We start from the raw sequence: 14,828 nt of genomic DNA, 5'->3' as shown, positions 1-14,828 counted from the left end.
CTGGTCAAATAGTTTACTTTTTTTAAAAAAAAAATGACATGTTGTATCTTCTAAGATTAAGTCCAAATTTATCTTTATATTTATGCATAATTTCCTTCAGAAATTCTGGTCCATTTCTATTCAGTCTTAGCTTCAATAAACATCTGAAAAGCCACCCTACCATATAGCTTTGCTCAGTTATATTCACTTACACTTGTAATACTAATACCTTTCTGCATTTACGTGGGTGGTAATCAGCACAGATTGTCCAACACAGTCCTTTTCCATCTAACTCATATTTGTTATTCAAGAACCTAATCCAAGAATCATCTTCAATAAATCTTTCCTGACCTCCCTGAATTAGCATAGTTTCCTCTTTCTGTGTTTTACACGACCTTGTATTAAACTAACACTTGTTTTAATTTTAGCTCTCTCAACTTACTAGTGTATTTGAAGGCATGTTTACATATTTCTCTATATTTTAGCACTACCAGATTTCCTTTTCAAAATATATGCTCTCCATAAATGTGCAATTAAGAAATAATTAATTGGCAAAATAATAAATGGAGATGGTAATTATATATAATGAGCAGAGGAGTGATTGAAAGCAATAAATACCAGGGCAGCATGTATCGGAGCTTCTTTTTGCAATATTGACTTTTACCCTTATTGTTCTATGTTCTTGTCTCTCCACGTAGACTGAAGGTGCCTCCATCAGCACAATGTCTGTCTTCAATAGCTCTGCTCTGTATCCTCGCTTCCTTCTGACAGGCCTCTCAGGCCTTGAAAGCATATATAGTTTGATTTCCCTCCCCATCTTCTTGGTTTATGCCACCTCAGTTGCAGGGAACATTACTATCCTATTTATCATCCGAACTGAGCCTTCCCTCCACCAACCAATGTACTACTTTCTGTCAATGTTGGCACTTACTGACCTGGGCCTATCGACTACAACTTTTCCTACCATGTTCAGTGTCTTCTGGTTCCACGCCCGGGAGATCTCCTTCAATGCTTGTCTGGTCCAGATGTACTTCATTCATGTTTTCTCAATTATTGAGTCAGCTGTGCTGTTGGCCATGGCCTTTGACCGCTTTGTAGCAATCCGAGAGCCCCTGCGCTATCCAGTCATTCTAACCAATGGTGTAATCACTGGGATTGGGTTGGCAGTTGCTGTAAGGGCCTTGGCTCTGGTCTTTCCAGCTTCCTTCCTCCTAAAGAGGCTTCAATATCGTCCTGTTAATATTCTCTCCTACACCTTCTGCCTGCACCAGGACCTCATAAAGACAACTGTATCCAGCCGTCGGGTCAGCAGCATCTATGGCCTCATGGTGGTCGTCTGTTCCATGGGACTTGATTCAGTGCTCCTTCTTCTCTCCTATGTACTCATCCTTGGCACAGTTTTGAGTATAGCCTCCAAGACAGAAAGAGTGAAAGCCCTCAATACCTGCATCTCCCACATCTGTGCTGTGTTCACCTTCTATACACCAATGATTGGGCTATCCATGATCCGTGGCTATGGGCAGAATGCTTCCCCAATTGTCCATGTGCTCATGGCCAATGTCTATTTGCTGGTTCCACCCCTCATGAATCCCATTGTTTACAGTGTCAAGACCAAGCAGATTCGTGACAGAATACTCAAGAAATTCAAACGACAGAAAGATTAGGTGAAAGAGACTCTAAAACACAACTTTCCTCCACCTCCCTTTTATATATATGAGAGTATTTCAAATTAATAAGGAATTTTGAGTTTAAATATTACTGATAATATTTTGGCTTTAAAATAGTAGATACAAACATCAATAATAAGAAACCCCATTTTTCAGTGTAGGGAATAAAGGCAAGGTTTTGTTTTATATTCATGTTGACATACTAAAGAATATGGTCACTAAACCCAGGTCAGGCCATTCTTTGAACTCTAATGTTCGTTTTAATAATCACAGTAGATGTTTGTGAAACTAAAAGAGTCATCAAGTCAACAATCTAGTGAAGCTATTTATTATACCTTGCAAAAGTCCTCAATTTCTAAAGAAGATTTAGATTTTAAGATGACCCTGGGTCAAATATAAACTCTTCAGTCAAGATCATTATTTTCCCACAAAATTGACCTTAAAATTAAAGAATTTTCAAAGTTTTTGTTTGTTTGTTTGTTTTTAAAATCTCCTGTTCAGGATGGAAAAACATTTCCAGACAACTTGGGCCAAAATAATTCAACTGATTTGAGTAGCCTTTCAAGTTATCCAGAAACCATCATGCTTCTGTGTCTAGAAATCTACAGAGGCCTTTCTTTTGTGAGCCGTGTAGACACTTCTGAGACCCAGATTTCATCTATTTTACTGTTTTTGATCTGTTGGCTACTGAAAGAGAGATGTTAAAGACTCTGAATATCATAATGGATTGATTTATTTATCCTTGTCATGCTCTCAGTTTTACCCCAGGTATTTAGATGTTTTGTTGTTAAGTACAAAGATAATAATATTTCTTATGTCTTCTTGGAAATTACTTTATCAAAATGCAATACCCTTCTTTATCTTTGATAATTTTTTTTATTTTAAAGTATGTCTTTTCTGAAATCAATATAGCTTCTCTAGCTTTCTTTTGATTAGTGTTAGCATAGTAAATCTTTCTCCTTTCTGTTACTTTAAAAAAATGTGTATTTTTAGGGTCCTAGTTTGCTAAGTACTGCTTTATTTTTAAAATATTTTTAACAGACTTAATTTATATGTACTTCACCTTTTTTTAAATTAAACTTTATTGGGGTGACACTTATTCATAAAATTACATAGACTCCAAAAAAAACATACAAATAGCCAATAGACATAAAAAAATGTTCAACATCACTAATCATCAGAGAAATGAAAATAGAAACCACAGTGAGATATTACCTCACATCAGTTAGAACGGTTATCATCAACAAAACAGATAATAAGTGTTGGAGAGGCTGTGGAGAAAAAGGAACCCTTATACATTGTTGGTAGAAATGCAGACTGGTGCAGCCGCTATGGAAGGCAGTGTGGAGGTTCCTCAAAAAATTATGAATAGAATTACCATATGACCCAGCAATCCCCCTCCTAGGTGTCTACCCAAAAAATCTGAAAACATTTATCTGTAAAGATATATGTGCTCCAATGTTAATTGCAGCTTTATTTATGGTGGCCAAAACATCGGAACAACTTAAGTGTCCTTTGATAGATAATAGATGATTGGATAAAGAAGATGTAGTATATATACACAATGGAATACTATTTGATGGTAAGAAAAGATGAAATAGTACCATCTGTGACAATATGGATGGATCTTGAGACTATAATTCTAAGCAAAATAAGTCAGACAGAAAAAGTAGCGAACCATATGATTTCACTGATATGTGGTATATAAAACTGAAAACAACAAAAGAACAAGACAAACAAATGAAGGAAGAAAAACTCATAGACATAGACAATAGTTTAGGGGTTACCAGAGGGAAACGGGGGAGGCAGGCTCTAGAAGAGGGTAAACGGGTTCTAATATATGGTGATGGAAAGAGAACTGACTCTGGGTGGTGAACACACAATGTGAGATATAGATAATGTATTACAGAATTGTACACCTGAAATCTATGTAACTATACTAACAATTGTCATCCCAATAAACTTTAATTTAAAAAAAAAGAAAAAAGAAAAGATGAAATAGTACCATTTGCAATAACATAAAAGAATCTTGAGATTATTATGCTATACTTCACCCATTTAAATTATACAATGCAATGTTCAATAGATAAGTGTAACTGTTTGTCAATTTTTATAATCTCAAAAAGAAATTTCATACTCTTTAGCTATCTATCACCTCCTGTACCCCATATCCTTCACCTAGTTGTAAGAAACCACTAATCTAATTTTGGCTCCACAGATTTCTTTATTTTGGACTTTCCTATGAATGTAGTAATAAAATATGTGGTACTTTGTGTCTGATTTCTTTCACTTAACATGCTGGTGTAGTATGTGTCAGTACTTCAGTCCTTTTTATGGCTGAATCATATTTCATTTTATGATGTTATATAAATTGGTTAAATTTGTGTATTGTGTATTGAGCTATGATTTCCACAGAATATATTTCATAGCAGCTAAGTCCTTGAGCTCAAGCCCACTGGCACCAAATTGAAATTCATACACATTCAATAGCTTTAAATACATCCCACATAAATATAATTATAACCATATGTGGAGACTGCCTGATTGGACACCTCACAAAATTGTACCTGCCTTCTCCTAATTATAAATAAGACAAACCCTGGAACTGTAAAAGACTCCAAACCACTGCTGCCTTTCAGGGCTTTTTCATGCTATGAAAAGGCTACCAAGAGGCTACCTTTCATGCTATGAAAATATATTTTTAAGAAATACATGCCCCCTCTCCAATTGCCCTCTGCCCCAGGAGTTCCCTTGCCCTTTACCCTCTGGGGTGGTGACCCTGACCACTAACCCTGAGAAGTCTCCTGCTGTGTGGAACTTTTCCTATTATACAACCTGTACAAGTGCTGCTCAAGAAAGCTTATTGTGTGATGGTGCCATCTTATGGTCAAGCTTTTCTTTGATCACTCCCCAAATCCTAAAGTTCACTACAATTTACATTATACATTTTGTTTATCACAGATGGTTGATGAACATGTGGTTTGTTTCCACCTTCTAGCTATTATGAATAATGCTGATATATATATTCTTGTACATACTTTTTTTTTTTTTTTTTAAGAAAGAACAATCCAGAGTACTAATTGGGTATCATCATCTGTCTGAAATGGATGAAGAATTTCCTTTAACTTGGCCTCTAAGATAGGTCAGTGGTATGTCAACAAGTAGTATTACTGGGAGTGGAAATAAATTTCCATTGATCACACTGGCATACTCCCAGTTTGTGTTTATATCCTCTCAGTCAAGACCTAAGAGGAATATGTATTACGTCCCTGTTTTTCTTTAGTCTGAAAAATGGTTTCTTCTTTGAAATCAGCATAAATCACCACCCACTCACTGGCTTCCAAGGGAATTTTTTTTTCAACCTTATTTATAAGCTTCAAAAGAAGTTCTGAACAAGATAGCCGGAAGATAAGAGTAGTGCGTTTAAAAGTATGCTTAACTTATTACACAACGGACTGCTGTTTGGGCAGAGAAAAGGGAAACGTAGGGGAGAAAATGAGCAGTAGGCACAATCCATCGGGTTTTTTTGTTGTTGACTGCAAACAAGACACCCAGTTCTAAGCAGGAAGTTGGCCTTCAGGTTAAGAATGTGTGTTGTCCTAGGATCATTTGATTCTGGTTGAAAAATGAGTGTGTGTGGCAGAATAAACTGGAAGGGATGCAGCAGTAATTGATCAAGATTTCCAGGAACAGGAGGAGTGACATCATAGGAAGGGTGGCAGCGGGGCACACTTTCTGAGTTCTCCTCCGGATCTTATTACAAACAGGACATATAACCCATCAAACAGCTATTTGCTCATCACACAGAACAGCTAAGAGACTCCTAAGAGACTCGTGGAAGGATTACTTAAAGGTGCGCGAATTGGATGAGCAGGGGAAGAAGGAAAGGAGTGGAGTGGAAGCGCGCGGTCCCGTGGTGGAATCCTGGCAGCGGTGGCTGTAACCCGCAGCTCTAAAGACACAGGGGTTCTCAGGGCGGAACAGAGAATACAAAAGCCAGGAGGGCCCAGTTTAAGAGGCACAAGATTCAATATATCCAGAGGCCAACTCCAGGACAAACCAGAGTACTACTGTGTTTGACCTACAAGTCACACACCCAGAGGGAATTCTCTGCAGGCACAAGAGCCAAAAGAGGCCAAACCACATTTAAGTGGTCAATTCTTACGTGGGCAGAGCCAAGTCTCACAACTAGTCAGCCTAGGAGTCAACCCCACCTACTCACAAGCAAAAATCAATTAAAGATCTTCTTGAACAGAACAATATACACAACACAAGAGTCACCTTTGGAGCACACGCAGAGGAGAAGAACGAAGTAGTGCAAGTCAAATATAAAGGACACATCCTACATAAGATAACCCAGCAAGAACTAAGAACTCTAGGGGATCTACCTAACACATCAAAGCAAACACAGAGAGTCAGCTAGAATGGGGAAACAAAGAAACATGTCCCAAATAAAAGAACAAAAGAAACCTCCACAACTGGAACCGAATGAAGCAGAGTTAACCAACATATCAGAGACAGAGTTCAGAACACTGGTGATAAGAATGTTTAAGGAGCTTACAGAAGACATAAAGAAGGATGTAGAAATCATAACGAACAACCAGTTAGAACTAAAGAACACAATTATCGAAATTAAGAACTCACTTGAAGGAATTACCAGCAGGTTGGATGAAGCAGAGGATCGAATCAGCGACTTAGAAGACAAGTTAGCAGAGATCACCCAAACAGAACAACAGAAAGAAAAAAGAATAAAAAACAATGAAGATGGTTTAAGAGACCTCTGGGATAACATCAAGCGCAACAACACGCACATCATAGGAATACCAGAAGGTGAAGAGAGGAAGCAAGGGATTGAGAACATATTTGAAGTAATAATGTCTGAAAACTTTGCTACCCTGATGAAAGAAACCAACATACAAGCCCAGGAAGTGCAGAGAGTTCCAACCAGGATAAACCCAAACAGGTCCACACCAAGACACATTATAGTTAAAATCCTTGTACATACTTTTGTGTTGACATATATTTTCATTTCTCTTGGATATTTAGTTCAGAGTGGAATTATTGGATTATGTAGTTTAGTTGTTTGAACAACTGCCAGACTTTTCCAAAGTAGCCACAAATTTTATATTTTCATCAGCAATATATGAGGAGTACAATTTTACCACATCTTAATCAACACTTTTTATCTCCTCTATATAAGCTTATGATGTCTTTGGATAACAATTTGTATATGGTGCTAGGTAGGATTCTTTTGCATGCCAATATATGATTGTCCTACCATAATTTTCAAAGAGAATACATTTTTTTTTTATTGGGGTGACATTGTTAATGAAATTACATAATTTCAGGTGTACAATTCTGTATTACATCATCTATAAATCCCATTGTGTGTTCACCACCCAGAGTCAGTTCTCCTTCCATCACCATATATTTAATCACCCTTACTCTCATCTCCCACCCCTCAACCCCCTTTCCCTCTGGTAACCACTAAACTATTGTCTGTGTCTATGAGTTTTTGTTTCTCATTTGTTTGTCTTGTTCTTTTGTTGTTTTTGGTTTATATACCACATATCAGTGAAATCATAGGGTTCTCTGCTTTTTCTGTCTGACTTATTTCGCTTAGCATTATACTCTCAAGATCCATCCATGTTGTCACAAATGTTCCTATATAATCTTTCCTTAACGCCGAATAGTATTCCATTGTGTATATGTACCACAACTTCTTTATCCAGTCATCTATCGAAGGACATTTTGGTTGTTTCCATATCTTGGCCACTGTAAACAAAGCTGCAATGAACATTGGAGCACACGTGTCTTTATGTATAAATTATTTCAAATTTTTTGGGTAGATACCCAGGAGAGGGATTGCTGGGTCATATGGTAATTCTATTTGTAATTTTTTGAGGAACCTCCACACTGCCTTCCATAACGGCTGCACCACTCTGCATTTCCACCAACAGTGTATGAGGATTCCTTTTTCTCCACAGCCTCTCCAACACTTGTTACTATTTGTCTTGTTGATGATAGCCATTCTGACTGGGGTGAGGTGATATCTCATTGTGGTTTTTATTTGCATTTCTCTGATGATTAGTGATGTTGAGCATTTTTTCATATGTCTATTTGCCATTTGTAAGTCCTCTTTGGAGAAATGTCTCTTCAGGTTCTCTGCCCATTTGAGAATACAATTTCTTAAAGGCTAAATATTAAATACATGAAACTGCATTTGTAGTGTGGTGTTCTTGATTTGAACCTCTGTTAGTTTATATAATTTTCAAATTCACAGAGCATCACTACCTTAACAAAATATGCTATATGAAATAGAGTCGAAAAATTTTGTTTCCTTTCTGTGTGCTGAGCCTAGAAAAGCCCTTGAATATTTATATCCTTATATTGGTAAATATATATGGGAAAATATATTTTTGTTTCTCTTGGTATCTTACTTGTATGCGTCATAATATTACTCCTGTCCATATTTAAAAAATGTTTTGTTTTAGTCCTAAAAATTATTGTACGATAACCGAAATCACAAGATTTCTATTGACCAAATGACTAAATAAATGGCTAAACAAATACACATTTAGGCAGATTAATTTATATGCAGTTGCAGGAAAGCTCTTCTTCGATCCACACAGTTCCTTACATTCCTGCAATGCAAAGCCTCCGAAGTGGAAGTCTCTACCTCTTTCCTCATTGGGATCCCAGGGATGGAACATGCTCACATTTGGGTCTCTACACCCATTTGTCCTATGTCCCTCATTGCCATCCTGGAGAACTCCACCATTCTTTCTCTAAAATCAGAGGACTTTCTGCATGAGCCTATGTACTATTTCCTCTACATACTTGCTTTTCTGACTTGGTACTGTCCATCTCCTCATTTCTAATTATGCTGAGAATCTTCTTCAATGTCACTGGAATTTCCCCTGATGTTTGTTTTGCCCAAGAGTTTTTCATTCATGGATTCTCAGCTACGGAATCATCAGTTCTTTTCATCACGTCCATCAATCTACAACCCTCTGAGATACACCTCCACTTTGAACAGTGCCAGAGTCATTAAAATCAGCCTTATATTTGCTGCATGGTGTATTTTGTTTGTTCTGCCTTTCCCCTTTATTCTAAAGAGACTGAGATTCTGTAAGAAAAGCCTTCTATCCCACTCCTACTGACTCCACCAGGATGTCATGAAGCTGGCCTGTTCTGACAACGGTTCAATATCATCTGTATATTATTTGTGGCTCTTATATCTTTATGGTATTTGGTGTGCATTTCTGTGTCTTACACACTTATCCTGAAAACAGTTCTGGGCATTGCCTCAAACAAGGGCCACCTCGAGGTCCTCAACACTTGCCTCTCCCACGTTTGTTCTGTGCTTATCTTCTGTGTGCCTAGGGTCACCTTGGCTGCCCTTCACAGCTTTGCCAAAATGTCTGTCCAGTTATTAGGGCCCTCATAGCTAATATCTTCCTTTTGGTTCCCCCTCTAATGAATCCCACTGTGTACTTTGCGAAGAGTCTGCAGATTAGAAATCAGATTCTGGTGAATTATGTGAGAAATAAGAGTGATGGGCATTTTTAGGTTTAAGGAATGCCCAGTTTATTTGGCAATTTTTGAACAAATTTAGGGATCCAAGAATGACAATGAAGTAGTAGAGACTGAATAAAAAGATATGCTGCATATATTGTAAATCCATCAAACTTCAATTAATTAATTAATTAAGAAGCAGCACGTTCTAGATTATGTGCCTTGGGAGTTAGGCTTGGAGTCATGTTGTACTTGTAACTGTCTTTTCCACCTCTTCTCTCATTTTTAGCCCTCTACTTAACTTATCCAACAGCTCAATAAATATATCTACATCAGCTTCAGCAGCACAATCCTCATTATGAGTAGAGAACATTTTAATATATTTGATTTTTTATTACTTTTAGGTATATAAAAGAGTGTAATAGTTGGGCATGTATACCCCTCACAAAGTGATCACCCCCTTGCCCCAATCTACTACCTTTCTGACATCATGTGTGTAGCTGTTACAGTTCCACTGATTCTATTCCGATTTTTTAAGTGTTCATTTAAAAATAAACAATCATGACTCTAATTAACTCAGGCAATATCAGCAGTCACTGATGTGGGCTGAAAGATTAAGTACACACCTACAACCACACACAGAATGAGCATCTCCTAAACATTTGCAGATTTCATCAGCAACTCAAATAAACCACTAAAAGTTCCTCTGTCCTCCAGAATTATGAAGTATATTTGGAGATATAAGCCTCACATGTACAAGACAATTAAAATTAAGTGCAAAAATAATTGATAAGGAAATATTTCATTCATTCAATTTTTCAAGTTTCTGCAATAAATTTTATAAATTCCACCCATTGACATGCATATTGCATTATTTGTCCCTCACTGAAGTTTATCTAGCATCTTTTACTTACCACTATTATAGCCCTGACCAATAGTATTATTTCTTTGTTGTCTATAGACTACATTAACATGTAAGTAACTTGAAAGGCAGGTATTATCTTTTAGTTTTGTCTGTGCTTTACATCCGCACATCCAGGGATTCAACCAACCCCAGATCTAAAGCAATATTTTCCATCCATGGTTGGGAACTCGTGGTTGGGAATCTGCAGCTGTGAATGCTAAAATATTGTCTTCCATCCTTTGGTTTGTTAAATCTGTGAATGCGAAACCTGTGGAGACATAGGATGGACTATATTTATGGAAAAAAATCTGCATGTAAGTGGACCTGTGCAGTTCAAACCCATGTTGTTCACGGGTCAACTTTATGTGTATATGTATATGTATGTGTATATGTATGAAATTTAAAATTTTCAGAGATTCAGTTTTAAGGTTTGTCTGCTATAGCTGGAAAAACAAAAGTGCCAAAAGGATTTAACTTCATGCTTTGCAGTTTGTGCTTTATATCTTAAGCCTGATCATGTTTTTTTTTAAAGTATTATCTAAGATGTCTGCACAAGTGTGTAGTAAAGAGATATAATTCTTCCATGTGAAATAATTTTATTCTCATGAGAATGAGAAATATGTATACATTTGACTGAAAAATGATGAGAAAATGTTTAAGATAAATGAGAACTTCCAGACCAAACACTATAAACTTAATAATATGAGAGGTTTTTCAGTTTGGCTTATGTAGGTCCAAAGTTTATGAAGGAGGTGGTGTGGTCTAAATTCTATTTTAATTAACCACTTAAAATGTGCCAAGTGTTGTACTACGTGCCTAAGATTCACTACTTAATTTATTCCTCAAAATATCCTATATTGTGGGGATTATTATCATTCCTAATTTCCCAGTTGAGAAAACAGACCTAGAGATGACTAGTAAATCACTCAAGATGACATCGCTACTGTAGTACATGGGAAATCCAGTATGTGAACTGAGTCAGACCAGTTCCAGGATTGGACATTTTTACCATGCATCTTTACGACCTCTGTGATGCAGATTGGAAACTTGTCAAGGGGAAAATTGGGAGGAATAATCATGGACAGAAGACAGTGGGACCAAAGACCATATCTGAATCCCTAGAGCTAAGTTGTCAATGAACCTAAAACACATGGTCAGTGAAGGGAATAGTGAGTGAGAGCTAAGACTGAAAGTGGCGTCTCCTATACCAGGTTATTATGTTTGAATTTAGAATCTGGATTAAATATTATTTTCTCTTGGAAAAAATAACCCATAGAATTTGGCTGCAAAATATTACTTAGAAGGAGATCAAATGTAACTATGCCATAAATAAATGTTATATGTGATCTTGCCCCACATTTGTGTTTTTCTTTATATAAATTCCTATCCCTATCAGTTGTTGTTTTTTTTTGGTGGTGGTGAGGGGGTGGGCTTCTGCTTTTTGAAACTATAGTGTAGAAGATTTGTCAGCAATCTAAGAGAATTAAATCCCAGGGCACCATTACAGTAGAAAACAGTTAACTCAGCTTTTCCAATGTCATAAGCAGCTGCAGCTTTAACATAAACCTACTTTCCTTGGCTGTATAAAAAAAGAGACATAGAGCTTTGGTGCTTGATATTTTACTTGTGTCTCTATTCTTATTAAAGAAAGAAACATTGCAGGTGAATTTCCTTTGATTTAGGTACATTCTGGAGTCAAATGAAAGAGAGATGATCAAAGGTGTCTGAGAACTGCTGGGCTTGGTATTACATGCATCACAGCCCAGTTTCTGAATCAAATGGGAGAAGGAAAAAAAACTTGCAACTTTTAAATGGAGACTAGGAATGCTTAAAAATATCTAGAAGTTCCAAAGCATTTAAAATCTATCTACAAAATGATTTTATAGTTATATAGATTATATTTCTGCTTACAGGAAATGAAATGGACTCAGAAGCATGATAAAACTATGAGGTGAGCAGCGGCATATTATTGAAAGTTTATATGCAGAGATGAACCCAAATAGGCATCTGAGTGTCTAGAAACAAAGAAGGTGTCTTGGCCAACATCCTGCCAATGAGCAATAGCCATTAACTGGACATTTTAGTTCTTAAAAAACACAAATAAGGGAGGCATTGCAAAATACAGCTCCTCTCTGTCTCCAATCTCTGTCTCTCTGTCTCTGTCTCTGTGTCTGTCTCTGTCTCTGTCTCTCTCTGTCATATAATATCAGAATGGGTATAACACTTATTTTCTGTTTTCATCTTAATATATTTACAATAAAAATATGAAGCTATATAAAGGATAAAAGTTTGTCTGCTCTATTCTGACGTTGAACCACTCTGCCACAAGTTAGAGACCCAGAAAGTCCCTGTATTTCATTATTTGAGTTTCTGAGTGCCTAGTTGCTTCTCCATAATTTTGAAGGCATTGCAAAGTGCCTTTCACTGTTTCTTTTAGATAATAACAGGAAGTTATCCTCTCTCCAATTAGATTTTGTTATTCCAGATTGTGCTGCTCAAAATGCCATCTCTAGATTCATAACCACCTGAAGCCTTCTAGGTTTTCCTCTCCTCTTATTTACAGTGACTTAGACAGGCAGCAAGAATGACCCGTACATGCTAGTTCTGTGGAAGTGGGAAAATTAGCAGATTTTCTCAGAGGAACTGATATGAAGTGGGGAACGAAAGAAGAAACTTTCAAATACAACCATAATTCTCTAAAATGACCTGCTACGAAATGGGCTGATTTTGGAAAAATAGAAACATCAATAAACATATGCAGAAAGTTTATTATTATTTTTCTTTCTGGGCTCTTTAAAGTATAGAGGTATGTGACCCACGCTATGTTTGCTCCTGGGCAGGCGTCCCAGAGTATCTGTACTTTTATTTGTGATACTGTGTATCTCTGGTAATCTGTTTCTATCTTTTTGACATGATATTAGTCTTGATTTTGGTATTTTCTCTATGTCAATAGACAATGAATGAATCATTAGAAAGTTTCTGCATTTTCTAATTATGGAGGTGCCTTGTACATCTGTGCCTGTGACTTTACTTTCTCATCTGCCTATCTCTTGTTTGATTATGTCTGTATTTCCATGTATGCATTCTTGATTTTTCATGTATGCCTCATAAGACAGAGGCTTCACAAAATGTATGGGACATAATAAATTAATCCATACTTAATGTCAAGTTCTATGTCTTATAACTCAGCCATGGGCTTGCTGATAATTCTTAAATGTGAATAAATTAGGATTAAATCTGCGTATGTGCTTTGAAAATGACCCATTCAAATGAGTGTGGCTTGAATAGAATAAAAAAAACGAAAACCAACAACCACGAATAGGCTCTTCTAAATGGCAAATCTTTTCATTTTCATTATAGAAAAAAGCACTAAATTAATCATTTTCCTAACCACCTCTTATCAAACTTCTTTTTTCCCCTCTCTCCTAGGAATGAAAACTTCTCCCTTCTGTCATTTAAAAAGATGTTTAATCACAACAGGAGCCTTTTTCACCCAGCCACGTTCTTCCTCATTGGAATCCTAGATCTGGAAAAGGTCCATGCCTGGCTCTCCCTGCCTTTCTGCTCTGTTTATCTCGTGGCGTTACTGGGCAATGCCACCATTCTGCTGGTCATCAAGGCCGAGCAGACCCTTCGGGAGCCCACGTTCTACTTTCTGGCCATCCTTTCAACAATTGATTTGGCCCTTTCTACAACCTTCATACCCCGCATGCTGGGTATCTTCTGGTTTGATGCACATGAGATTAACTTTGGAACTTGTGTGGCTCAGATGTTTTTGATCCATGCCTTCACTGGCATGGAGGCTGAGGTGCTGGTGGCCATGGCCTTTGACCGTTATGTGGCAATCTGTGGTCCACTCCACTACAGGACCATCTTGACATTGGGTTGTTGGTGGGCATCAGCACGTGCATTGTAATTCGACCAGTCCTGCTTACACTTCCCATGATCTCTCTCACCTACCACCTACCCTTTTGTCAGGCTCGGATAATAGCTCATTCCTACTGCGAGCACATGGGCATTGCAAAGTTGTCCTGTGGAAACATCCAGATCAATGCTATCTATGGACTCTTTGTAGTCTCTCTCTTTCTTATGAACCTGGTCCTTATTGGCATCTCCTATGTTTACATCCTCCGTGCTGTCTTCCGCCTGCCATCACAAGATGCACGGCTAAAAGCCCTAAGCACATGTGGTTCCCATGTTGCAGTCCTCTGTGTTTTCTATATTCCCTCTGTCTTTTCTTTCCTCACTCACCGATTTGGACACAACATACCCCACTATATTCACATTCTTATTGCCAACCTCTATTTGGTTATCCCACCGTCACTCAATCTCATTACTTATGGTGTAAGGACCAATCAGATACCAGAGCGAGTGCTCCATGTCTCTATTAAAAAATAGGGACATCTAAAAGATAAACGTCTAAGTATTACTTTGTCTTGAGCACCTGAAACTAATAAAAAAAAAAGAGCAGTTTAGTGGAGTGGTGGCAATAAGTCTCATGAAAAATAAAATAGGGACATCTACTTCCTTTGTTTACCAAACACTTTGATCCAGCAAACAAAACTGATGTGTTATTTCCAGAAAGACTTTTCTCTGTTTAAATTTAGTTCTGCTAAATTACATTCTAGTGGATTTGATCTTGGTTCCTTATTGATTCTATGATTTGAATAATGTTTATAATACTTAAAGTTCCAGAACCAATTCCTATTGTGGAAGGAAGAATTGTTTGCATCAGTTCACTCCGAGTGAGAGTGAATAGT

The 14,828-nt window shown here is 37.2% G+C and overlaps 2 protein-coding genes and 1 pseudogene across 3 annotated transcripts; all 3 read left to right on the top strand.

Moving 5' to 3' along the window:
- Positions 1-701: 701 nt before the first annotated feature.
- Positions 702-1,643, top strand: LOC308503419 (olfactory receptor 51G2-like; the record flags this gene model as incomplete). The annotated part of the gene is made up of 1 exon (XM_081062715.1): positions 702-1,643. One exon carries the CDS (start codon positions 702-704, stop codon positions 1,641-1,643), a length of 942 nt encoding a protein of 313 aa, XP_080918841.1.
- Positions 1,644-1,857: 214 nt separating this feature from the next.
- On the top strand, positions 1,858-9,218 carry LOC308503418 (olfactory receptor 51A4-like; annotated as a pseudogene). The gene is made up of 2 exons: positions 1,858-1,874; positions 8,248-9,218. The product of its transcript is annotated as an olfactory receptor 51A4-like (transcript).
- Positions 9,219-13,531: 4,313 nt separating this feature from the next.
- Positions 13,532-14,466, top strand: LOC308503844 (olfactory receptor 52J3-like; the record flags this gene model as incomplete). The annotated part of the gene is given in 2 exon segments (XM_081063514.1): positions 13,532-13,946; positions 13,949-14,466. Coding segments are annotated over 2 exon segments (933 nt in total).
- Between the last annotated feature and the right edge of the window lie 362 nt (positions 14,467-14,828).

Source organism: Rhinolophus hipposideros (genome assembly GCF_964194185.1).
Source record: "Rhinolophus hipposideros genome assembly, chromosome: 10".
NCBI classification, from domain to species: Eukaryota; Metazoa; Chordata; class Mammalia; order Chiroptera; family Rhinolophidae; genus Rhinolophus; species Rhinolophus hipposideros.
The sequence above is the reverse complement of the archived record's forward strand: the minus strand, read 5'-3'. Positions and strand labels throughout refer to the sequence as shown.